Source organism: Lathamus discolor, chromosome 8 (genome assembly GCF_037157495.1).
Source record: "Lathamus discolor isolate bLatDis1 chromosome 8, bLatDis1.hap1, whole genome shotgun sequence".
In the NCBI taxonomy this organism is placed as follows: Eukaryota; Metazoa; Chordata; class Aves; order Psittaciformes; family Psittacidae; genus Lathamus; species Lathamus discolor.
Genome location: NC_088891.1, coordinates 8,183,951 through 8,210,819, shown reverse-complemented (window position 1 = coordinate 8,210,819; position 26,869 = coordinate 8,183,951). Strand labels below are relative to the sequence as shown.

Genomic DNA, 26,869 nt, shown 5'->3' with positions numbered 1-26,869 from the left:
GAAACTACTTGTTATCATCTCTCCTTTCTAGATTGCTTGTAAACCAGTCTGGGGTGGTTCCCTCCATGGTGAAGCCATGGCAGAAATGTTATTATCTCCATTTAAGAGATGGGTAAACTGAGGCATGAAAGAAAAAGCCCTGCCAAAGCCATATACTGGCTCATCCTCAGTCTCTCCCTTCTAAGTTCCTGACATACCTCCACAACAGCCACATCTGATAAACTCTTTGGGTGATGCCAGAACTGGGGTTACCCAGATTACTGGGATCAAAGTTATTGTCATGCCCTGAATTTCCTTTACAGCTGACGCTTTCACTAGTCTCCAGTTTGTGAGAAAGTGTTTAAAGCCTCTTATATATGGCATGCTGCTGTGGGGCTTTTTGCCATGGGGATATCTATTACATTATCTATTATATGTATCTATTCCAGCTCACTAAAGGTGGAACTCGAGGACCTGTTTTGTCCCTGTTATTTCTCTGAATAGCAAAAGTTGCAGCCCATCGGTATAGGGCTGCACTGTAAAAATGTTGACGGAAGGCTGGCTGGGATTAGCAGGGTGTCAGAGCAGAGGTTTGAGGCACATCAGCAGAAATGCATTGGAAGATTTTTGCTCAGAATAGCAGGGGGTATTATAGAGAGGAACAAGCTACATTACATAGCAGTGTGTGGGAACCTCGCACATTTTTATCCTACTGTGTATCTAATGGATTTCAGAAATTCCACCTTTTGTAATGAGAAATGTGCATTTTCTGCTTTCTGGCTATAGATCCCTTAATTAAGTGAGTTGCAGAGATGGCAAATCCAAGGTGTTGCTTTACAGCTCTAATACTTGCCCATTCGTGTGCTCAATGGGGCCTGACTGTATATCCCAAAGTAGCACACGCAAACATTTTAGAGACACAAACAGTGGAATCGACAGCGACAGAAGTTATTTGTCATGCTATTTAATGAGCCGCTCTTGCGTTTCCCTAGGAGGGTAAATACAAACACACACAAACAAGCACATGTAGCTTGTACATGGGTGATAGGTATGCTGGAATATGACAGCTCAGCTACCCCCATGCTTTCTGCCTCAGTTTCCTTTGCAGGGCAATAGGACTGAGAACGGTCACCCTTAACCTTGAGGGATATAGGCTGGTTAAGATCTGCACAGAACCCTGGGGAAAAGTCTTGTTCTTCCTTTTCCTTTTGCTGGTTTCACTTCTTTCTGAGAACTAAGGACTCAGGTTAACTGGGTCTGTGCCAAGCTCCAGGCTACCAGGACAGGACTGTGAGCAATGACCAGGCTGGTCAAGCATCACTGCTGCTGTGGACATTAGCAAGGCTGAGATGCTACTCACATGGCCTTATAGTCCCAAGAACATTTTTAGCAGGTTTTTTCAAGGCTGGAAGAGACCCTGCCTGAACAGAGGAATGAGGCAGGGCATCACTTTGTCTGAAAGCTTCAGCCAGTCCCTCAGCTTCTGTCTATGTCCTTTCTTTGCCATGGAGAGAAAGGGCCCACCACTGGGCTCCTATGCATGTTAAGGATGTCCTGTCAGAAACCATAACTCATCTCTTCCTCCAAGTCACTGCTGCCACCAGCTTCATGGCAACACAGGCTTCTCTGCATGCTGTGTCTTCCTCGCCCGCTTTCAGCAGGTCCTAATCTCTCCCCTCTGTATTTATATTCAAACAGCAATGCGATAAGTATCTGTTGAGCTGTGTGGCAGGTCCATTACTATTCATAAATGATAAATTCCAAACACCTCTTGCTGGGCGGCTTCCCTCAACACACTGCTTGGGACCTGTGTTTATCTGCAGAGCATGGCAGGTCACTTTGCACACTGCAATGCTGGGACTCATCAACTCCAACCAAGGAGGCCAGAATGGTAATAGCAGCTCTCTGACAAATCATAGCTCCCTCCCCTTTACGTCCGTTCCTCCACTGAACAAAACATAAACAGAAACTTAGGGGAGTCCATTCCAATGGCATCCTTCCTCAGAGACTTCAGTGCTATCCAAGAGCTCACATTTCTCTCATTAGCAGCACCAACCTGACCCAGAGCATGGTTTTAGCACTGCAGATTTATTTTCCTCCATCACACATAAGATTTAAGATGAAATTTCATTCTTTTAGCTGCTTTTCTATGTTAAAATGAAGCAAAGAGATGGAGGTAGAAAAAGATGCTCTGAACTCTCCTTTGTAGAACTCTCCTGGGTTTTGCAATGGAAAGGTCTCTTGATTTTCAGGGAAGAAAAATACCATTTCAGCTCTACAAAATGTTACTTTAGTTTGGGGATTTAAAAGCTTTTTTTTCCTTCTTTGCTTAGCAGGAAAAACTGATATAATAAATTGAAACTTAATTTCATTTGCCTGTGACCTGTTTGGAGAGTGCATTGAGGTGGGTAGGCATCAAATAGGGAAGGTTTTGGGGAACTGCAAAACTGCAGCTGGAGACAAACTTCTCACTGCAAAATTAACTTGAACAACTCACAAACAGGTGAGCACTGAGGATCTGCAGACCTCTTGGCTTCTCAGGGGTCCTATTCACTACATGATACCACATCAGCCAAGAAGTAGCTGGGACATGACATTGCCCAAAAGCCACCCAAATGGTGTTCAGCATCTCTTTTCTTTCCTTCTTATAGGTCATTGAGTGCATTACCCAAGGTCGAGTTCTGGAAAGGCCTCGAGTCTGCCCCAAGGAGGTTTACGACATCATGTTGGGCTGCTGGCAGAGAGAACCTCAGCAACGGCTCAACATCAAGGAGATCTACAAGATCCTTCATGCTCTGGGCAAGGCCACACCAATCTACCTGGACATCCTTGGCTAGCAGTGGCCACTTGTCAGAAGTCCTTGCTCCTTCCTTCCGTCCTTCCTTCCTTTTCCCCCTCCCCAAATCCCTTGCCCCTCAGCTCCCAAGCAAACATCTTCATATAAACTCAAGTGCCTGCTACACATACAACACTGAAAACAAAACAAAACAGAAAGCAAACCAACAAAAATCCCACAAAACAACAACCTGTAAGGCAGTTTGGCTTATATATATTTATAGATATCTCTCTATATATAACTTCCACACCAATACAGAAAGAAGCTGCTGTTACAGAAAAATGTAAGACTTTAAAAAAAAAAAGAAAAAAAAAGGAGAAAAAAGTACTTAAAAAGATATATAATTAAAAAAAACAAACAAAACAAAAAAAAGGAGAGAAAGGAAGGAGAAGGTATCTTTCCCCCGAGCAATGAAGCAGTCAGTGGGTTGTAACCCTGCTGTGAGTATGGTTCGGGCTGCTGGGCAGGGCTTTAGACTGGCTACGGCAGCGATGCCATCCAGGGTAGGAGCCCTGGGAGGAAAGCCTTGCCCTGGTTGTATGATATGCACTGAATGTGTGAAATCAGTCCTCCCTTTTCGTCCTTGCTTCCCTCTCTCCCTCCTTCCCAGCCCGCAGGTGATGGGCACAAAGCCAGGGCAGTGACCCTGGATGAACTCTCTTTTACCAAGCCCTTCCCTCCCTCCCTGTCACACCCTCCCTCCTTTCCCCATGCCTCTCTGCCTTCCTGCCTTTTTTTCCTCCCTCCCAACATTTCAGGACAATTTTTCTAATTTGCTGATTCTTAAGTGTATAGACTCAAGGCTTTTGAACACACAGTCAAAGGATTGTGGCACCTACGGGTAAAACACGCACCGGGAGCCAGCTGCCCTCCAACAGACCACGAGCCGGCCTGACCCCGACCCTCCCTCCCCATGCCGGCTGCTGCCAGGGCTTGGGAGAGCAGCGGGACCAAAACGGCTGCGCCAGGGAGTCGGGAGGGAGGTCCTGGAGACCCGGTCCTGAATCATCCCCAACCCATTTCAGTGTGCGAGACAGGGCGCTCAGTGCAGGGGGGACAACCGCTGTTCCTACCCCTCCTTTTTCTCCTCACTCTTCTGTTAGTGGCCATGAGGTTGTGCCCCCTTCCTCAGCCCTCTGCACCAGTCCCTGGTGTAAATCTTCAGCAGACAGGATTACATCCCTGCTCCCCTCATGGAGGGGAGGCTGGGAGAGTGCCTGCATCCCGGCTGAGCACGCCTATGGGGTCAGCATACCCCAGCAGCGCTTTTCCTCCGCATCTTCTTCCCTTCCCCATCCCTGCCCCAGTGCTTCAGTCCAAGCCTCAGGCACGAGCCAGTGGGGGAAAAGAGAGGGGGACAAGGCTTGTGAGATGGCTGGGAACCTACCAGCACCTGCCTGCAGGCTCCTTGCCATTCTCCTCACGTCCCCATCCCCTGAAAGGATTGATGCATCTGCCTTTGAGCTGTTGTGAAATGCAGAGGCTGAAGAATGGCTCCACAGGCAGCCCCGGGAGGGGGGGGGGAAGGAGGGGAAGGTGCCGTCAGGAGCAGACGGCTCAGCGGATGGCCGCAGCGGCCAGCCTTGCATCTCAATGAGGATAAAGGCCTGACAGGCAGCAACAGGGGGTGGTGGGGACAGGGAGGGAGAGACAGAAGCATTCTCCCTGCAGCCCATCTCCCTGGAGCAGGAAACAATCCAAACCTGGGGAAAGGCTGAGTCAGAGGCTGAATCCGGTCTGGACTGAGAATATAAAACCTTTCTGGGTCTTTTTCTTTTCCTGTGGCTAATGGAGGATGAGCGCGAACCTCAGCTTAGCAGCTGCTCTCAGGAGGACAGGAATGGGTGGCATAGGCATTGTCAAGGCAATTTTGAGAAGGGAACAACTGCTGGCACAAAAATAGCCTGCTCGGATGTGGCTCTTGCCTCGAAGGGAATGCAAATGGGGGAAAAAGAGACAGAAAGGATCTTGGCTTCTTCCCCATAGCCAGTGTAATGCTCATGGCCAGGATGCAAGGAGAGACAGGTGACTCTGGTTATAGCTGGCTACTGAGAGGGGAGATTTTGCATCCTCTTTTTATCCCCTTGTCTTTTGCCAGCGTATACTTCCCACCCATGGCTCTGTCATGACCTGGCTTACGGTTTCAGACAGATCCCGGAGACACTGCTTCAAGGAGTTTTTTTGGTGGCAGAAATGACCACGGGGTTATTCTGTGCTTGTTAAAGATCAGTGGCAAGCCTGGGGTGAGAGATGACTGATGGCAATAACCCATAGTGTGAGAGTAAGGGTGCAACCTTCCTCTGCATGTTAGAGAGATCTGGGCTATTGGGACAGACTTGTGCCAGGGGAGGCTGAAAGGAGTGCCGCTGAGCAGGCACCCGCAGCGCACAGCACGGACACCTGAGATAGCGTGGTCAGGGACAAGGGTGCAGACTGGCACTGGGAGTCTGCACACAGGAATAGTGTACCATGCCATCCCTCAATAGCAAGATCCCTCTTTGGGAGACGACATCCAATTTTCCTTGTCTGCCTACTTAGGTCCACTTCTGAAAGTGAAAAAGATTGGCTGAAGGGTTGCTAGCCCGAGCCTGGCTCCCTTTGCATGAAGGCTGCTTTGGCTAAAAGTACTGGAGATTCTGTGCAAGAGGAGAACCACTGATGTCTGTTAATTGCCCCGTGTCTCCAAAAGAAAACCCTTCCCCAGGGCTGCCTGTCTCTTACCCCAAGTGGTTTCTTGCTCCTGTGGCTCCTAGGCACTGTGCAAAGCCCCATTCTGTCCACCCCTCTCCTGCTCTCATCCTCTCATTTCCTTTTTGGCCAATGTCGTGGGCCTTTACACTATCAAATCACCTACAGACATTGCTGATGAGGTTTCTTTGTCACCATTCTGCACAGTAGCTACATCCTCCTTTCTGTCCTTCTTTCTTCCTTCCCCTCCTTCCCAGCACCACCACCCTGTCCCTTCTGCCACCTCTTTGTACAGTCACGACAGTGAGGCGAACTCAGGAGCCAAACATGACACCGAGCCTTGGTGCTACATGCTTAGGAATAAGTAGCCCATGAAATGCAAGGAGATGGGTCCCCAGAAGGTGTGAAGTGGATAAACCATGGTTTAGGCTGTCTGATTGCTTTACTGTTAGCCCCATGAAGTGCAGTGACTGTGTCAGAAAAATGTCCTTTTATCAAAGTTAATTGTGAACAGTTGCTCAGAAGAGCAGGATAAGCTGCAGTTCTGCAGTGCGACATCTCCCCAGCTGCTGCTTTATGCATCTTGGCCTGCTGGTGCTGAATGGAGGTTTGCTGGGGAGACAGAGGAGGTTGGTTTTCATTGAAAGACATGACGGAAACTGCTGCATTCCTTTTTGGCGCGACAGTTTTGGAGGGGAAGAAGGAAAGCAGCTGTGCTGCATTTCTGACGAACACCCTGAGACATCATTTCCAGAAGCATCTTCCCTGGACCACAACTGGAGCTGCTCTTCAACATGGGTGATAGTGCTCTTCCTTGTAGGAAGATGGGCTCTGGGGTGGCTCTGATGCATGTGAAGGGAGGAAAAAAGCAGATTTTGGGGAAAACTATCACTAAGTGTCATAAACCTGAGTATGCGGACTGTTTGGAGGCAAGGAGGAATGAGTTCATGCTCCTTCCTCATTTCCAGGAGAGATACTTCCCATGACTGTGTTTCTGCTGAGAGCAGATATCTATCCCTGCTGCCTGGGAGCACCAACAGGTCTCCCCCGATGTGAGGCAGGCCAGGCCTAATTTCCAGCATGCCTAGGCAGATGGTCCCAGCACCGAGGCTCTTCCGTCTGTAATGGAGCTGTGAGGAACGCTGGTTTGAAAACTGCTGAGAAGGGGCCATGGAGTCTTCGGCATCCCAGCTTCATCCTGCTCCCTAAAATTACAAACTCTTAGCACCACCAACTCAGTCACCCAAGGGTGTCACTGAAATGAAGCTGTCTTAGAGGTGAAGGTGCTATTTTGGTGCACAGTACAGATGGCAATCATATGGCAGGGATGCAAACTGTGGGCAGCAAATGTGGCTCCAGCTTTAGGGTTTCATCAGTGACCCCTCTTGTCTTCTCCATCCGTTACTTTTCCTTCCACCCAAGTCTGTCAGGTTGCAAGATGAAAGCTGAAATGTGGCAAAGGGAAGACATGTAATGATCTGACAGACTGAAAGTCCGTCCTGTCTCCCACAAAGCTTGCCCATCTGGTCTTTAATGTCCCTCAATGCGTGTATTTTGGGGGTGACAAAGAGCCTGCCTCATTGCAGGCCTATCCTTGGGTCCACAGGGTGCTCGATTGCAGACGGGTGATGGAGAGCATGTGCTGCACAGACAAACGTGAAAAATCTGGAATGCCTTTAGAGAGGCTGCTTGCTTGAGAGACATGGTTGGCTTGGAGCTGTCTGCTTGTCCCCAGGAGTGGGTGGAACAAGGTGAGAAAATATGTGGGAAAATAAAAAAGCCAAGGAAAGGGAAAGGCTGGGTTTAGAAGACAAGTGAGTATCTTGGGTTGGGCAATAGAGACTGGTTTCAGGAGTTTGGCGTTGAATTTTAAGTAGCACAGTGCATACAATCAAAATCAAAAGAAAAGAGCAACATACTGGAGCTCCAGGAAAAGTTAGCTATAATGCTGGGCACATACTGGTTTAAAAAGGAGACAGAAACTGATAAAAACAAGGGACCATTTATGCAGGTAAAAACCAAACATTAGGGTTTGTAGTTATTTTTTGTGATATTACTAAGAAAATACAACTAAAAAGAAGGCCTGAAAAAGTTATGCTTTTTTTTTTTTTTTAGGGCCACAGGCAGAAGTATAATACTAAATGAGCTGCTTCCTTTCATCTGAAAGGCTTTTATTTCCCAGAACTCAAATGCGTGAGTTTCCTTTAGTTCAGGATATGGGTTGAAGAATGGGTCACTGCAAGCCCACAAAACTAGAAGCAGTTCTGAACACTTGATGGCAGGTATTCATGTGCCAATCTGCATGGAGGCAGTATTCTGCTCGGCACATCATCTTAAAGAAGGTACCAAAAATAGAAAAAGGGAAAATTCCCCACTCAGCACTGCTTTCCAGGAGTGGACAAACCTGCTTGACTCTAAGGTGCCTTCCACACCCTGTCTCTTACATCAGTGCGCATTTAATGTTTCTTTAGCTGCTAAGTCCTAAGGAATTTTTCCCTTTGTCTTGCAAGCAGGGATATTGAGCTTCAAGTCCGAAGAAACATCCATTCTAGCTGGCAGTGTCACAAATGACACAGGCAGAGACCTCAATGGCTGCTCCAAGAGGAATGCAGGAGCATTCCATCTCTCTCTCCTGCACCTATCTTTCCTTTCCAGTACACTACTGAGTCATGAAACAGCTCCCTGAGAGAAGTGATAGGAGTCCCATTGATTGCAACTTTGAAAGACTGTACTAAGGAAAGAGAAAAGAGACCAAAGAGAAAGAAGGACACAATCTCACGGCTTTCTTCAGGGGCTGAGCTAAGTGGGCTGATAAGTTGGTTTCATCTTGATGGCTCCAGTTTCTCACAGACCAAATCTGACAGATCTTTGCAGACTAAAGGAGTGACCATTGTTTCCTCCTCTCTTCTGGTAGTTCCACAATTGTAGCATCTCTCCAAGTGGAAAGGAGGAACAACAAATCTGCCCATCACTTCTTCACACCATCAGGGGTCCTCTATAGGAACTGATCTCCCAACCCAGCACAAGTGACTGATCCTACAACTGAGAACTTGAACAGTTGTTCTGAGGGGTGTTTAACTGCTGAACTACTGGCTGCTTAGGACAAGGTCCCAGCAGGGAAGGACTGAAGTACCTCTAAAGAAAATCATAGCTCTGGGAGGCCTAGAAGTCTTCTTGCACGCTTTTTCTTGCTCTCTGCTGGCTTCCAGCCTCCCCAGTCTTTGCTGCTCAATAGTTTCTGCATTCACTCCCTTTCAGAGCACAGAGCTGGTGAAGCTGTTTGATTTCAATGCGGTAGGTGAGATAAAATTTCTCCCCCCTTGCCCTCTTCTTTTTCTCCCTACGCAGTTCCTGTCCTTGCAGTCTCAGGACTTCACTAGCAGAGTTTTTAAATGAAGAAAAAGTCTTAATGTGAGGTGAATCCCAAGACCACAAACAGTTTGGACTTCAAACAGTGAGAAAATTGGCGCCGAATGATTCCACACACAAAGCAGAAAACTTTCATTTCCTGCAGGCAGGATGGAATTGACTGTTATATTAAGACTTCAGAAGGAGCACTGCCCCGGAGTAATTTTACTGCTGTCAGGCAGTGTTGACATCTAGATTAACCTCTGCGCAGTGAATTTTACAGCAAAGCTCATTGTGATGCATGTGGTGTATCTCCTGTAAATCCCAGCTGAAGCCCATAGTGTCCCACCCTTCTGCACAGGAGAAGAGGTCGGGGAGCAGCTGCTATCATTTTTGACCTCAGCAGAGCGTGACTCTAACCTCATCCAGGCCAGTTCTTCTGCAACTGATTTTCTACCATTCTCAAGTGTCAGTAGCCCCAGCCTATATATTTTTTTCCTAATTTCCCCAACGAGTTTTACATTACAAAGCTGACATTTTTTGCCAGTGACAAACAGTTCCCTTCACGTATTCACCCAGCAACACAGCCCTAATTAAAAGCCACTAGTTAACCAGTGGCAATTAGCTGCTTGCACTGATTAACTCGAACATATACAATCCCCACACACAATGGTCTGCTCAGATGTGATCCAGGACTAAACGGTAAACAAACTCCCAGCTGATGTGAGACGATGGCATTCAATCCTACCCACCAGCCCACAGCCACACTCTTAACTCTGTCTACCAAACCAAAACTGTGTGAATTAGAGAAGTTCACACAGTTCGTTCAGTGTAAGTCAGAGGACATTTCTTGACTCCTGAACTGAATGCTTCTGCTGTTAAGTTGGAAGCATAGGCCAAAACCTAAGCCCTTTTGTCTTTTCTGTATGAGTAGGTTGAGCAGCAAGCTCTCCCAGGCAGAAGCACAACAGCTTCCTTACCCTTGTGTGGGTAGAGACAATCCTGTCTGTGGTTCTCAGGATACATCTGTGAAAAAAAACCCAAACACTAGCATCTAAAAATATGGAAGAGGAGGGGAAGGCTGGTTTTGTGTGTGTTTTTGCCACACTGTCTTATTCATACGCTTATTTTCATCCTCAGACATTGCTCTGTAGTCATCTGCAGAAGGTTCTAGCCAAGAGACAAGCAAGTGCACAAAAGATCAGCCACTAACCCTAAGTGCAAAATCTCAACAGTACTTCTAGAAATCTCTTTCAGAACCCATCCATCCTCTCATCCACAGGTCTTCATGGTAGGTTTGCTGTTATATTTCATGAAGGCTTTGGATAGCCTATGGAGAGGGGACAAGCCCATAGTTTCCCCTCATCTTCAGATGGAGTTGTGTGCCCCTCATTTTTCTGTAATCAGGCCTATCAAGAAGATTGCTTAAACTAACATTTACTAATCCCCAATCAGAATGCAGCTGAAAAGGCTACACAATGTTATAGAGAAGGTCAAGCTGTTGCTTTGGACTGGAATTTGCTTTGGAAGAAGTTTGATGGACCAATTTAACCACCACAGCACATCAAAACCTGGTGGCTTCATTTAAAAAGTAATCAGTATTGTATTTCGCTTTAGACATCCGTGCATTAGTGTTCTGCAAATATGATTTCCTCTTTGTTTGCATTATTGATGCCATAAAATGTCAGACACATTAAAGGAAAAAAAAAAAAAAAGAAGGCCAACCTTTGGGGTTTGGAATGATTCTGGCTGAATCGCACTTGGGTTACTTTTCTTTTTATTTCCCATGGTAGTGATGAGCTGTTACTCATTCTGCTATTGCTTTATAAAGAGTTCTCTGTAAGTGTATTTATTCAGCCAAGCATATTTCAGGAAACACATAACCTTGATTTTTTTTTGCTGTATGTAGCAGTGTGTGTGTAAGTGTGTTGGGGGGAGAACAGAGGTGAAGGTTTTTACAAGACCCCTCCCATGTCTTGTAGTGTATTGGCTTTATGCAATGCTGTGTAAGCCCCCTGTGCTCAGGTAGCTGGCTTGATTTAATCTCAAGTACTGACTTTTGTGATAAGGCTTTGAGGTCTTATGGTTTTGCACTGCCCAGAATCTGTCACCTGTTTTCACCATTCTGAGCCATGTGCTATCTACAATGGTTCCTAGATGTCTATGTCACAGAGATTAGTTGAGTCTCAGGCATTTTATAGACAAGTTTTATCTCGTTCTGGTCCTGGATCAATGTGAGTTTGTGATTTAGCTTGGTTCCTAAACCCCTTCCCACCTGAGGCTCACTGACTACTGTTCCCAAAGAAAATACTATTAGCTGCTCACTGAGTTTTCTCCCAGACCATTAAAGAGTAGTGGCCTTGTCAGCCATATGCTTTCTGCCTCACCTCTCTATAATGAATGCTGTTCCATTGTCCAATTTTACTGCAAACTTTCTGGAATAATATTCTCCCTCTTAAAATCTTAAAATCGAAAAACAATTCTTCCCAAGTGTTCTGTCTTCTTGAAAGTAAAAGTGAAAAAAAAAAAAGGTGGAATTATCCCCTTACATAGGGATTTTCATCACCAGTAAGATTTCTCTTCAGCTTTTTCTTCCAGTGACAGCAAGACTTGGGAGCAGCTGGAGAGGGACCTAGGACCCTATTAGACCCTTGCCAGCTTCAGACAGCAAACCCCCTGCCCCCAGCTTTTCATGATCAGCTTCCTGCCCAGCTCTCTTGTCCTGCTTCACTTCTGAGGAGTGACTTTCAGATGACCTTCAGATCTCTTCATCTTCACAGATCCATCTTGGGGGTATCCAGAAGGCTCAAAGAAAAGATAATGGGCTAATGGGTGTTTAACTCAGTGTTTGCTCCCCCTTTTTCATGGGGGGGGTGAGGGGGAACAGTGATTGTGAAAGGACAGAAAAATTATTTTCCCCAACAGGAGTGATCCAGTTTCTTTGTAAGCTCAGATATTTAAGATGCCATGCAGCAGTACCTATAAATATGCCTTGAAATGTTGAATGAGCACAAGGAGTCTATTTGATTTTGGTTTTATGTCTGTAATTTCTGTCACCAAGAATTCAGCTGTTACTCAGTTCCCAGCAGGTTGTTCTGATTGCTGGAGAGATGGTTAGGATAGATTCCGGCTGTGATCTGTTCGAGTCCAGCTTCCTCTTACATAGCTAGATTGAGACAATAGAAATCAGCAAGGGACTGAATTGTTCCTGTAACTAAGCCTTCTTGTGCAACACCAGGCTAAACCTTGAAGGGGTTGAATACCTCCAACTTTGTCTGAAGTCAGGAAAGGCTGAGGATACTGAGAGGCACTGAATATCACAATGATCTTAGGAACAGAACAGCAGGAGAGACAAATAGAAATGTTACAAGAAAAAACCCCAAACACTACATAAATCATTGGTTGGTTTGGAATACAAGAAACTCCACTGCTGCACACGAGAAAAGACTCAGAATATTCACCCTGGCAACCAAGAACTTCGGCCAAAAGGACAGGAGCAGCAATCTATCCCATGAACCTCCTCTTACTTTAATTTCCTTTTCCTCCTTCATCTGCTAATACAGAACATACCCTGGCTTATGGCTTTCTTGAAAACTGAAATTAAGAGGCAGATTTGGGAATGGAATAGAACAGAACCTACTGGATGATGCAACAGCTTTGTAGTACAGCAGCTTTGCAGTAGCAAATGTCTGGTGTGCACCGTCTTTTTTATTTAAATACCACCCCTACCTCAAGCAGCATTCACAACGAGGATAAACCAGGTATAAACGAAGATAAATCCAGTCCCCAAGAACGACAACAATCGAGCTCCCAGAGAGCGGGAGGGATCAGCACCGCGGACAGCGCCGGGCACGCAGCCCCACGCTCCTGCATGACCAGGGGACCTCACACTCACGCCGGTCAATGCACAGCTCTCTCACCTTTCTTTCTTTCCTCTTTTTTTTTTTTCTTTTTTTCCAGCTTGAAATCGCTACCCGGTATCTTGTTTTCAAAGTGGGATGGTTTAAAACGCAAAACAATCAATCCAGTGTGAAAGAAAACAATTTTCCCTTCAGGATTAAACTCACTTCTCCACTTCTTCCTGCGTTGGTGTTCCACCTATGAAGACTCCATCTCTAATTTGGACTCTGAAAGGTTCCTATCTTCTCATCTATTGGGACAGTTTGACAAATGGAGCACTATCCTGCTAGGCCTTTAGAAATTGAGTGTTTATTTTATTGGCAGCATCATGTGATTCAGCTTTGGCCATCAGCTAAACTTAACTGTTGGTAGAGGGTAAACAGACAAATCTCTTTGAAAATTCAAAGTAAGGAGCATATAAATGATTCTGTCCCTCTGAAAGATATTTTGACATCAATCTGTAGCAAAGCCACACTACTGTGTAGTGGAGAGTATTCAGAAAAGTCCAGCAAAGATGAAGAACCTTAAAGGGAAGAGAAAGCATCAGCAGGCAAAGCTCCAAATAGAGAAGTAGTCATATCTCACATACAAAAAAGGCAAGTACTTTAATATCCAGCTTGCTCAGCCTGCTTACTTGGAATTTCATCCTACTTGTTCTCCTTGGTCACACTAAGGAAAATAGGCCTTTAAATTAGGATTTAACATCTCCTAAACCTCATCACCATAGTGAGAAGCTGTTGGGCAGGAGTATACAGGCCCATTCCATGCCTGAAAAATGCAGTATGAAGAAAAGCCAGAAAAGCGTGACAGAAAGTTAGGCTATCCCCCCCTGCCCAACACAACTAGGACCATTTTCCTCTGTCTCCCATCTCCTACATACTACGCAGCTGTACTTGCAGTTACTACAATGGGACATCTGCATGAGCACTCAGAGGCAGTGAGGACTGGGAAGTGCCTGAGACACAAGACCTCAAAACTTGTTAAGTAAAGATACGGAAAATGAGAAATTAAGGCCAGTCGTCTGATGCTTAGGGCCATCTGAAACTCAGAAAGGATGAGCTGGCAGATGATGGCAAAGGTGATTTAATCTCAGAGAACAAATGGTGCTAAGAAAATGGAGCAAGGAAGCCTATGGGGACACAGGGAGAGGAAGGAAATGGGCAAGGATTTCATCCCCAGTGAGGGGTCAGTGATCATGGGGGTACTGAAAGTCAGATGTGAACTGTGGCAAAGAAGAAAAGAGCCCTGACTGCAGAAGAAGAACCCTGGATGTAAGGAAGCAGTCACTACGAAATTATGTATGTGCATCTGAATGAGTCCTGAAAGTTTCTCCAAACCTTCAGCCTTCCTGGGCTTCTCCCAGGCCCACCTCCTCTGCTTCAAGGCCTTATAAATACCATATTTTCCACTGTATTCGTTTTGCTCTCTGATGGCTCTGGTTTCAGTACAAGCAAGTGAGATTGTTTCAGTTCCCCTCACTCCCTCTTCAAAGCCCCACACCCAGCCAGTTCTTTGTGCAAAGGAGAATTGCCTTTAAATTTTCAACTAAACTAGGAGGCAATTTCTTGCATGACAGCTTCATATAGATAGGCTTAAAGCAGAACATAAATAAATAAATAAATAAACTAAATTACCTCCCTCTCCTCCACCTCGTCTTTACAAAGTGCTATTTTACATAAGTCATTTCAATAGAAAGGAAGGATTTTTGTACAGGCAAATGACTGATATTGATTTAGCTTTCAGTGGTGTTACAGCTCCTTCTGCCTCTTCTGGGTCAGGCAAGGTTTCACCAGGTGAAGGTTGAGGATACACAACCTTCTCGAGTTAAGGCTGTCTTGGGGCTTCAGGCTGTGTTTAGAATTGTGCTTATGGGCTGCATTGTGCACTTGCCTTTAGCCATTTCTGGAAGACTATGCTGAAGCAGACTGGAAGATCTATGTTGAAGCAGTATTGTCCATCAGTGACTTGTATGGCAGTGTGATGGCTTAGGCAGAGAAACCACTGTGGTGTCCCATACTGGAACTCAGGCCACAAGGAGAAACACCCAGCCTTCAAAAAACTGCAAGGGTAGATTTAGCCTCTAGGAAACTACTATTACTCTGAGCTGAAGTTTGCAGGCAGGCCAGCTATGCAGGCAGGCTTGGCCCCCAGAAGGTGCTGCTGCACAGCTCATTCTGGCAGGTGAGCTGGTACTGAGAGGAAGCTGGGGCTACATCTCAAAGGAAAGACATTTTGATGGCATTCTTGTTACTACTATTTAAACCAGCTTAATTTAATCTCAGTTAATATCACTGAAAGTCTGCGTGAAGAGAAAACAAATCCTCTGGTGATGTTTGCTGAATTGATTTTTTGGGACAGACTTTTTTCTACACCATGCATCAATCCACATGTTTGCTTAGTTTGAGGCTTCTGTTACATCTTTTGAATCCTATTTGCCATTTTGCAACTGAATTGCTGGTTCTCAACCTTTTCCATCCTGCAGTCTCCCCTTCTCCAAATCAAACCTCACCATTTTCCCCTGTTGGGAACAACCCAGGTTACCCCTCAAGGGAGAACCTGGTGAGAGCAAGGTGGTTGTGAACTCTGCCTGCCCATTCCACCTCCACTGGCTCCAACTCAGAGGATGAGGAACCCTGATCTGAGTATTGGCCAAGGTAGGGACTCTGCTTCTCCCCTACTGTCCACATCCTGTGCAGGGTCTCTGCTTCTCCACATCATGTGCACTGAGCATGCTGCTACCCTGGAAGGGGATGACTGATGCAGTGTTAGACTTACAAGAAGACTTTTTAAAGTAAGGATTTGCAGTGAGGTCAAGGGACCTTTTAAAGTGCTGAGGTATTTACCCACCCCAGGCCTTCCCTTCCTCCCCACCCTGCTTTGTCCTTTCCTCTCTCCCCAGCCTTGAAATGAAACAGAAAATTATTTTTTTAATACTGTGTCAATAATTTATGTTTAGTATAAAGGATGATTTAATGGCATCACCAAAGGTCATTTTTTTCATCTCCGTGTTACTGCCCCAGCCCCAGAGGCTGTGCATCCCCTCTTCCCCGTAACTCCACTGCCCTCCCTTTCATCCACCTCACACATCCCCTGTCGCCACCCCATCACAGCGTACCACACACCGGAAACCTGCTTCAGGTTCAGCCAATGACTGCTGGAGAACAGAGATTTCAAACTGAAACCTCTGCTCCAGACCACCACAAACTGGACCATTTCCACATCGAAAATAGTCAGTTGCTGCAAATGACAGGCAGACTCATTTCTTGAATTACTTAAGGTTTTTTTTAAAGCCTTTTATACCTACTTACATGCGTGCACCGCGTGTACACTGGTATCTGTGTGCACAGATGCACACGAATCTCTCTCTCTTAAATATAAATATATTGTATGTTAGAGCTGTAAATATTCCTTGGTCATGTGTCTATGTCTTCTTCAAAGTATCATATCCTCAGTGTTATGTTAACAACTCCATTTATTGATTGATGAAACTGTGTGTAGACCTGTACCCTCCTGACATAGTTTATGTAGCTCTCTCTTCTCAAATAAAGTACAAAACTACAACTAGCAGGTCCTTCTCTCTGTTTTGTTCCATGTTGAACATTCGGCTTTAACTGATAAAAGTCTATGCTGAAAACAAATACAGTTTCCAGCTATGCAGGAACCTCCAGATGATGCTTTAGGGCTTCTGTATTGCTGGGCAGGCCAGCAAGTATTATGGTTGTTAATGAAAGGTAATCTGTAGGTAAAATGTTGTCTCAACTCCAGTAACTGAGGGTCTCACTATTGACCTGACCATTCTTCCCATCTACCCCCAGGTACAGCTTACACCAGCCATAGCTCACTTCATCCTGGTAGAGACCACAGGAGTCCATGCAGCTCCTCCCCTCTGCTAGTAGGTCTCCACATCATTATGAAAAGCAACATCCCCCACAGTGCAGAAAGTTCTCCTTGACTTAAAAGGATCCAGTCTCTTTGCTGATGTGCTGTTGGTTTGCTGTTGCCTGCACAGCTCAGAAATAAACTCAACCCCCCTGGGTATATCTTGGGGCTGGGAACAAGACTACTCACTCCCCCTTGGCTCTCAACAATGGCTTCATGCTGAAATCACAGGGACCAGAGGATATTCACTGTTACAAGCTGAGAAAAAGCCTTTGCACAGACACACTTACTAGGCAAAACCATAAAGGTGATTTGTGAAGTAACACTTATATTACTGCAACTGACACCAGATTCTAGCTGCCAGGAATTTGAGTGACAATTTCTATTTATTTATATCCTGCTATACAATATCTGCCTTAACGCTGTAAATTTTTCTGATTGGAATTCCAGTGTCTGCCTGGATATTTATTGATCATAAAAGAACCTGCACAACCCGTTAAAGTCAAGGCGGGGAGAACCGATGCCAGAAAAATCACTCTACAGGATCCAGATACCAGTGCCCAGGTAGAAGAAGATGCTCAGATGCTATTTTTGCACCATTATGTATTACTTAGGGCCAACCCTTTGAACTGCTCTTCTGCTGTTTCCCAAAAGCCTCTTCTGAAACACTTCCAAGAGCCTGCTGTTGAGTTCCTACCAGAAACTCCATATGGACCCTGCAAAATGTCTCATTTGCAGCTCCTCACCATTGAGAAATCCCACCTTTACAATGAAACCTGGTGTTTTCACAACTGTTCACTAAGACAGCCCACGAGGGAAATGTTTGGCTCTTTCTGCAGCAGTTAAGACCACTTTCTTCTTAATTGTTATTTTTGGCAGGCAAAGACAGAAGCATAAAATTCCTGCCCACTGGGGAAAAACTGTGAAACTTTGTCCCAGGTGGGAGTTCCCATATTGCCCAGTGAACGGAGTCTCTTATTTCATTCACTGCTTCAACTATGCAGCTTTCCAATGCCTCCAGTGCATTTTGCCTCTGGAATTTGGGCTCTTTTATTTGTATTTTTTTCTTGTTTGGATTGTTGTTTTTTCCTGTTAAGGGAGACCTTTGCTCCCCTGCGAAAATGAGGTGTGTGCTCTGCTCAGCGAGTGCACACACAAGCCGACCTTGGTCATAGCCAAACCCATCCTTTCCCCTAGAATCTATACATCCCACCCCCAATCCAGTACATCCCCACCTTCTCACCAACAGCCTTGCAGCGAGATACCTCTCAGAACCCAGTGTACATACATATACCCCACTATTCCAACCCATCACTCTTCTACATACTCCTGCACTTGTTCAACAGAAGCCTGCTCTTCTCTTTGTAAATGCTGCACTAGCTATTAATTCCTGCTGCTTTCTGAGTACCAAAACTAGGACGCACCCTCATTTCTCATCAAATACAGATCCTTTTCCTTTCTTTACAGCTGAATAATATATCAGAAGCGATGATTTGCATTTCAGCCACATTAGCCAAGCAGCCTGTTGGACAAGGTTCCCTTTTGTTACTGATTTAAGGCATTTCTGTGATAGAGACTTTTAGAAATTCCTTAAAAATACATCCAAGAAAAAAGAAACCTCACAATATGACCAAATTCTCCAGGAGTCACCTTGTTCTGCCCCCTCCCACTGCCTGTTGCAATTTGTCTTTGCCTACTGGAGATGAGGTGATTACAGGAGCATGCAGTAGCTGGTGGAACATCTAATGGGTTGAGAGTAAAAACATGAAACCACACCAAAACAAACAGTGCCAATGTTGCCTACAACTGGTCTGTCAGATTACAGGCACATGCCCTGGAGTGGACAGCATCCCTTGCAGAAAGGTGGGTGAAAGAAGGACCGGATCTGCTCAGTGCTCCCTGTACTTCATTCCTGCCACAGCCACGCTGAATTGGCTCAGGTGCACACAGTAACCTTTTCAAGCTCCACAAAACCCTTCACAGATTACCCTTTAGAAAGCAGGGAAGGCAAGCAGACCCCTGCATCCCCTCCGGGTAGAGGGAAAGGAGAGGTCCTGGTCTTCCCCCAGGTTGCAGAGAGAGACAGACGAAAGGTTAACAGCGTAATGTAATCACAAGGTAACAGCACAGGGTGGGAGCAGGGGAAATGATTTCCTGTTAAATTGTGGCTTCTGTTATTCCCAGAGAAAAGCAGCAGGCATTCAGGAGCTTCTCATTAGCCAGCATGATTTCCATTAGGCTGTCTATTAACATTTTGTGGCTGTAATAAACACCTATGTAATTAACACACACACAAAAAGGAGCCCTCTAGGCTAAAACAAGTGGCCAGGACAAGCTGGGACTAGCACAGGCAGGCTGGTTCCTGCCTGGGAATTTCAGTCTGAAAAAGAATTGTTCCTTACATCCTCCTGGGACAAATTCCCTTGCAAAGAGTTAAGTTTCAACATTTCTGTCCTCCTGGCTCAGTCTAGGAGGATATCTACCTCTACTTTGCAGCTGGAAAATACTATTTCAGAGCAAGGTAAAAATTGTCCCTGCGGGACCCCCGGGGGAGATCCAGGACATCCCAGTATTCCCTCTGCCATAGCTCTGAGCAGCCTTTTCCTACTGAAAACTGACGGGGAAAGAAATCTCTTAGGAATACACACACGATCCCAGCTAGTAGACAAGCCCCAGGAGCTCATACAAAATCCCCACGGAAAGAAGATGGGGCTTGTTATGACTTGAGGCTTATTATAACTTAGGCTTGTTTATAATCATGAAGTACTACAGCACTTCAGGTCCACTGAGAACTGATGAATGATGGGGAAAACAAGCACTGAGGTAAAATAGGACCTTCTCTATGCTTCAGTCACAGGCTCCACATGCCTCCTCCATCCTGCTAAGGGCATGGACAACCTTTCTGAGTGTGGTACTTACAGGGAGAGCTTTTTGCTCCTCCACAGCCCTTGCCCTCATCCCCACCAATTGCTAAAGGTGCTGCTACTAAGCCTGTGCACAGGAGGCTGAGGACATGTCATTTTGACAGGGCTGCCTGTGTGTCCCCCCCCCGCCCCATGCCTCATTTCAGACTCCGGCTACTAAGAATACATATGCCCTTTATCATTGCTTTGAAATAGAGAGAGACACTTTGGAATTCAATTAGTCAAACAGTTGCCACAGCAACAAAAAACATATAAACTTAAATGATTTATACTCACAGACACTACTTCAAATAAGAATAAATTTAATACAGCAGCTGGGAATGAAATGCATTGTACAATAAGAAAATTGTATTTTTTCTCTCCCTGAAGATAGGCCTCAAGGTCTTAATGCAATATAGATGAAAAAAAGATATTTGGGCAGAAGGAAGTGGAATATATTGTGCTATATGTACAATGCCTGCTTGGAGAGTACAACACATAATGAGCATGTACATCTAATCACAGAGCTGCGATTCTGTTTGCAGACAGCCACAGATCAAAGATTGCAGCTAGCAAATTGACTGCTTGGTTTCACTTTCTTTCTTCAGCTCTCCTTCATCTCATGCAACCTCTCCTATCAGCCCCCAGTGAGGAGAAAAACTAACCTACCCTTATTCCGGCAGCTTCCCATGCACTACAGAACCAGGTCCCAGCCTGGTAAAGTGAGATTTGTAGGTTTTTCTAGCAGAAAGGCTTTGATTCAACCATAGTTCTGGGACTCAAAGTAAAAAATAATTCCAAGGAATGTGCAGAAAAATTTTTCCTCAGCAGGAAAATTGCAAAAGCTTGCAAGAAAATCTAGAATAGCCATTCAGAGTGTCAGTCACCTGAGCATGCAGCGAATGATACCCTCCCTATAGCTCTGCTTTGAGATTCCCTAGGAAGAGTACATAGATTACACAGAAGATAATGCATGTACAGACCACTGGCATTAGCACATCTTCGTACCTCTTCAGCCCAGTACCTACAAACAGACCTTTTTCCAACCAGAAAAGATTTAATGAATGAAGAAGTGAGGATGGACAGAGCCTTGGGTGACATGGTTTAGTGTGAGGTGTCCCTGCCCATGACAGGGGGGTTGGAACTGGATGATCTTAAGGTCCTTTCCAACCCTAAGTATTCTATGATTTGATGTAGGGGCTTAGGGGAGCCTTACGGTTAGTTTCCAGTAAATAGGCAACATCCAGAAACTGCCTCCTTCCTTTCTAAAGTCACAGCAGCTGCTTTAACCCAGAACTGTAGAAAGTTGTGTGCTTATGGCTCATCTGCCTCTTTGTTGAAGTGCCAAAGCCAGCTGCTCTCAGACCTTGGCAGTGCCTGGGCCAGGAACAGCCAAACAGTGCCTGGAGTGCAAAAGAAAGTGGAGATCCAACAACAGGCTCTTCATTTTCTCCTAAGTGGAAGTCAGCCTTTTGTCTTGGGAGGTATTTTGGAAGTCATCACCTGCACCCACAAAGCCAGATCAACATGGGCACTACTAACCCACCACTATCAATGGGAGCTGAGATTGCCTCTGGGAGGGCTAATACAACATTATGAGCAATTGTATGAGATCTTTCATCTGACCTGCTCAAACAGACAGCATTTATAGTGGGAAAAAGGTCTTTATTTCCAGTCCAGATCATGCTCCATGCACCTTTCCCTGCACTTCACAAGAACTTAAACAAGATGAATCCTGTGTAGTTTAGGACCCTTTTTGTGAAGGCAATTTTGCTGCCTTAAATTGTTTATTGAGTAAACATCACAGGTCTGTGTACAAGAGGGAAAAAGGCAGAAAAGTACCTTTGAGAGGAACTGAATACTTGTTTCTATGTATAAACAAACAAAACCACAGGCCTGAGCACTAACAGAAGATAAAGTCTCCTTAACTTAAAAAAAAAAAAAAACCTATTGTGGTGTGACTGTTATGGTTTGTTTTAGGTGGGAGGTCAGGAGTGCTGCTCATTATTAGAGTTGGCAGGTGGAGTAGAGTTCAGGATGCTTTGGGCACAAATTGAGATCAACACCTGCAATTCTCTTTGGCAGCTTTGGAAAGGAAAGCACGCAGATGCAGAACAACAACTAAACAAAGCTAATAATGATATCATATTTATGTAGGCAGGAAGGAAGCTCAATTGCCAGGAGAGTGCTAAAGTCTACAAGTGTAAATACATACCAAATAAGTCAGCTTGATGAGATCCCAAGTTTGTTTAGCAGAGTATGGCACTTTACTGCTCAAGTGCTCCTACAGGAGGGAAACCAGGGAAATGTCAAAAAGGTCAATGGGTGAAATGTGTAGCTGCATCAGGAAACTATGCAAACAAGCTCATGTCAGTAGGATTTAGCACTGTCTTGCAAAACTCTAGTTGGTCCTGTCACATTAAAGCACAAGCACTCTCCTCCAGAGCTCTGAGTGTTACTGATCTAGAACTCACTGCTCTCTTCTCATGGCAATGCAGAAAACGTCACAATTTATAGACGACAGAGCTGATGTACCAAGTTTGCCAACTTGAAGGATATGATTTCAAACACAAACTTGGAGAAACAAGCTTCTCCAGCTTGTGTTGTTGACACCATGAGAGATGTGGTGGGACAAGTGCGTGAGGATGTATAGGACTCACAATTTTTAATGTATTTAAACAATATTTAACTATGAAGGATCCAAGGCAATAAGGGAAATGAGTAGCTTTACAATAGTTCTACAGCTTACTCCCAGACCAGACTATTCACCGACTCTGAGTCAAGGGGTAAAAAACTCACAAAGCAAGAACAACTACTACAAGGTATCTCTGGAGATGTTTGAAGTTGGAATCAGAGCCATCATGATATTTAGACCCTGGATCAACCTTCCACAGAGGTTGCAAAAGGCAAGATGCCAAAAGCTGAAAAAATGGAGCTTAGCCAAAAGTATTCAGACTGTGACAGCAGAAGTCTCGACTGAGGTGGGAAGTCCTCTTCATCTCCCTGCTCCTATGAAGGTAACATCTGTTCTGCTCTTTCTCTGCTCAATGTCTCTTTGATATAATGATACAGAGAACAGCAGGCTGACGTGTCCATCCTTGCTTTGCTCCTTCTGGATTAGGGGATGGAGCAGTTCAGCAGCCAGCTCCCCAAGCCACAAACTACATTTATCATCATCTTTACTCGCCTTTACACAGCTGGCTCTCCTGATGATAATGTGTTCTACAGTTTCCCTTGCTGGCGTGGCTTATGTTAATACTCCATTAACATTGCTAATCAGAGACAGACTTCTGGCAGCATCTCCAGGGGATGAGCAAATGGTGTCCTATGCCTTTTAGTTTAGGAGATCAAACTTTCAGATTAAATCCATTCCCAACATCTCTGATTTCAGCAATTAAATGAAGCTGCAACATGTTCAATGCTGGATGCATGTGGTTCCTACTGCTCCAAAATAAGTCTTTTTAAACCCCCTTTTATGCCAATCCTCTGATACATGACATTTGGAACTTTAATTCACTTGGGAAATCAAAGGCTGCTAGAAAGATGAGATGGAATCAAATCAAAGATAAAAGGTACAGAAGGTCCTGAAGGTCTGAAAGTGCAGACGGCTTCATCCCAAGAGATGAAAACCTCAGTATGGCAAACCTTAGTCACCAGAGATGAAAACAGAGACACGTGATGTGCATCATCCATTAGTCTCCAGCAGGATCACAGGGCTCCTTCTAATTGCGGTATGGCTACTGTATTTCTTATTACCCCCAAGTCCTGCCTTCTGGAGAAGCCTCTGGAAGGAAACTACCTGCCAATTTGCGAGCTGGTTGCACTCCCTTTTGGCCATCCTTCTTTGCTTTCCCGTTCTCCAACATGTTCAGCTTACTCCATCCGGAAATCTAGGTTCTAGTTTGATCTATTCCTTCTTATAGTTTAGGAATTCTTCCAAACTCCCTTTAACTCTGCAAAATGAGTCTAATTCTATTTGGATTAAATAGAATCAGGCACCATGATGTATTTGGTCTCTAGAAATTGTCTGGAAGTTCTAGCCGCATAGGTAAAAGGCAGGCAACTGCTCATTAATGTAACTTTCCAGCCACCTCAGGTTTTAGGTGGACTGCCATTCTCTGCAGGATTCTGAGACAGTATACAATTAATGTTTGTTAAACAAAGAAAGCAAAAGCAAAAGCCTACACAGTGGAAATAACTTTATTTCCAAGGAAAATATCATAAATGGGGCAGGATGAAACACAAATATTGAAAAAAAATGTAATGGCTGTAAACCTCCATGACTCCCTCAGCACCATGCAACAGCTGAGCAGAAGGATGATGCGGTTCAACTAGTGAAATAGTGAGTCCGATCAGCAAATCTATGCTCTCATTCAAACAGATGCATAAATCCATTTACCAGCCAAAATTAGAACATGCTTCCTCTCTACTTATCCCTTTCCTCTCCCCTCACAGTCCCCCTAAACCTCATGACTTCTTGTCTTAAATGGAAGGCACTTCCATCACAGGAAGCAATGCTTACTGGTGATTCTCAGTGATACAGATACAAGAGCTCGGTTTTAACAAGCAGCTGCAGAGCAGTTACATCTCACAGCAAAGCCAACACTTGCCTTTCCCAAAAAAGCCAACTCAATTTACAGAAAGGGGAGGAGAACTCACAAACAATCCACATCAGTAACTAAATGATTAAGTGGTATATGACTCATATCCATTTGGAAAGGCTTCTCCAAAGCCCTAGAGGCCTCACCAGAACCGATTTAGATGCATAGCTCAGACATGCAGTAGCTGCAGAGTTTATTTCAAACGCTTCAGGAGTGTGGTGTCTATGCCCACTCATTTTAAAGGTCTGAATTCCATTTCAACTAAGGATGTACCACGTTCGCTGAAGATGAGGAAAACTGTGGACATGTATGCAAGGTCCATGGCACATGGTATGACCTTCAGTCACTGGTTGGAAGTGATTTCTAATACATCAGCTGTTTGCTATTATAATGTGCTTTGAGAGCCATTAATTAACTTGCTGCTCCCTAAGGAAATGTTTGTTCCCTCCATCGTTCATGTCTACTAAGAAGAACTGCAGACCCGCAAAACCTATGTGTGAAAGCCTGAGATTTCTGTGGGTTGTAGCCAAACAGACCGTGGGCAGGTGCTATGAAAACTTCCTTACACAGCGCTTCAGCGCGGCTCCATCACATCCTACAGCACCAGACCGGTGCTGTCAGAACAATCCCCTCATGCTCTGGAGGACTTAGTTTAACTGCCTGCCCCTAAAGCCACTGCCACCAGGACATTGCAAATCGCAGTTCCATGCTCTTTGGCTCTCCAGCCTCACATCCTAGTGGAAAATGCCAGTTAATGGAAGATGAAAAAAAGCGTAGTGAAAAAATTTGCCTGTTCCTCCTTGACATAAATTGTCATCTCTCTCCTATTTATTCATTATTCAAGTGTTTTCACCAGCCTGTTGATGATTTTTTTGCCTTCTTAGACTGGAGCTTTTCTGCAAGTAGTTCAATACATCCTCCATATTCAATGCCAGAGTATGAGCTGGTTCACAGATATTCTTTCCTGGCTGGATGAGGGTTAACCACTTTGAACAAGGAATGAAACCCAAAAACTAAAGCTGGTGTGTGCCTCCTATGCTTCTCTGCAATATTAACTCTTCTGCAATTCACTTCTATTTTGTTTCGGCAGCTTCCCTCACTGAATCATCAGAGAGCAAAATTGCTTCAAAATAATAAGTAGCTACGTGGAGGATTATTTGGAGAGGGAAAGAGCAGAGTTTTACTCTAGATTTACATAGCTCTCAACTCACACATTTTATTTGCAGAGTAAAGTGTGCCTACACCTCTTTCTTCAGAGCCAGCACCTCGGGAGCCCACCCTCTCAGCCTGACCTCTGCCTCCTCTCTTTACAGATGAGACATTCTCCCTTATGCAACACAGATATCACTTCTGCAAAGACTTTCAGCTCAGGAAGGCAACTTTTCCAGGTTAGGAACAGTAACAAATGGATTTTAGGCAAACTCAGGTCCCCCACACCCCACCTAATATGTGGGTCTGATGCAGCTTAGTACTTCTGAAACCCATAATAGACTAGTCCTGTCAAAGCATGTAACATCTCTGACTTTAACTAACATCACTACGCACTCTGAAGCAGCTCTATCCAGTGGATAGAAAGTACATTTGTAAGATTTCCGTTGCACTTGTCTCTGTCTTTCATGCACACAAGCGAATCTTTAAGTACAAATTAACATTTAAACAATCAGGGCTACAACTATCTTCCAATCTTCTTGGACAAGAAAGTTCTTGTATGGAAAAACAGAGTGAGAAAAATGCACAAGGGAAAAACACCCCTCTTTCAAATGGGAATTTACTTTTCATTTCCGTTCCTTTTGATATAACCAGGATTAACTGCATTTCATCCCCTTCTAAAGGGCGTGTTGGGTGCCCAGCTGTTTTTTCACTATCAATCCCTGGAGAACAAAGCTTAGGAAGTTAAATGAGTTTGGGAATCTCATCTTCGCTTTTAATTAATTTGGAGCAAATGTATGTTAATGACAACACCACGGCAAGATTGCCAAAACTTTCCCTGTCTGCATAAGGAAGTGGTCAACACTGAAGAGCTTGGGACTTCACCAGCTGCTTTAACCCTTACTTGCTGCAGAAAAAACCCTGCGATGGAATAGAGGCTGAAAGATTCAACAGTTATCAACTCCTTACACCCCAGGGAGACATTCTGACTACCCAAGCTGGCTCATAGTCCCTGCAAGAAGAATAACAATCAGAAATGCATCTTGCTGGGTTCAGACTTTGAGGATCCAAAGTCTTGTTTCCTTGTTCAGAACCATACTTCCAGCTCTTCCTTTTTGTTTTACATGAATTATAGAACTACAGATGCACATCAAGTCACTCACGTGGAAAAAGAGACAGAAAACAGCCTGCTGATCTTATTTTCCTACCATTAGCATCACCCATGGGTGGAAGCACCAGTGGCATCTTAGAAGGTTACTGCTTTGTTGGTTTTTAAAGGCAGAGAGTGGGGTCAGAATGAAACAATGAGTGTTAGGCTGCTTCTAGTGCCAATGAGGCGAGCTCTGGCAGGAATGCATGTTGGGCCAGGGATACTGAAAATCTCTGTTTGGAACAGGAGGCTGTTAAATCTGAGAACAGCTAGCTCAGATTTTGGCAGAGAGCTTACAGGGGTTGGGGAAGCCATTCTGCAGAGACCACAACCCTAGCTGTCAGAAGTAATAAACGCTCAGCCCAAACCGCAGTAAAGAAGTGGTTGAGGGAAAGGACAAGCAGGAAAGTGGGCTGGATTTGCTGATCTTACAAAG

The 26,869-nt window shown here is 44.9% G+C and overlaps 1 protein-coding gene and 1 long non-coding RNA gene across 11 annotated transcripts in view; one reads left to right on the top strand and one right to left on the bottom strand.

Annotated features, from left to right (window-relative positions):
• The window catches only part of NTRK3 (neurotrophic receptor tyrosine kinase 3), a 210,112-nt gene extending 207,034 nt beyond the window's left edge, over positions 1 to 3,078 (top strand). For all 10 annotated transcript variants that reach the window (XM_065688480.1, XM_065688477.1, XM_065688474.1 and 7 more), the window contains one exon: positions 2,631 to 3,078. In XM_065688480.1, the coding sequence (XP_065544552.1) occupies positions 2,631 to 2,816 (186 nt within the window). In that variant the 3' untranslated portion in view covers positions 2,817 to 3,078. The remainder of the gene's footprint in view (positions 1 to 2,630) is intronic.
• A 2,595-nt stretch (positions 3,079 to 5,673) lies between these two features.
• LOC136018819 (uncharacterized) lies at positions 5,674 to 21,817 on the bottom strand. The gene is made up of 2 exons (XR_010614587.1): positions 21,749 to 21,817; positions 5,674 to 6,948 (listed from the first exon to the last, which is right to left on the bottom strand). It is a non-coding gene; the product is annotated as an uncharacterized LOC136018819 (long non-coding RNA).
• Positions 21,818 to 26,869: the final 5,052 nt, after the last annotated feature.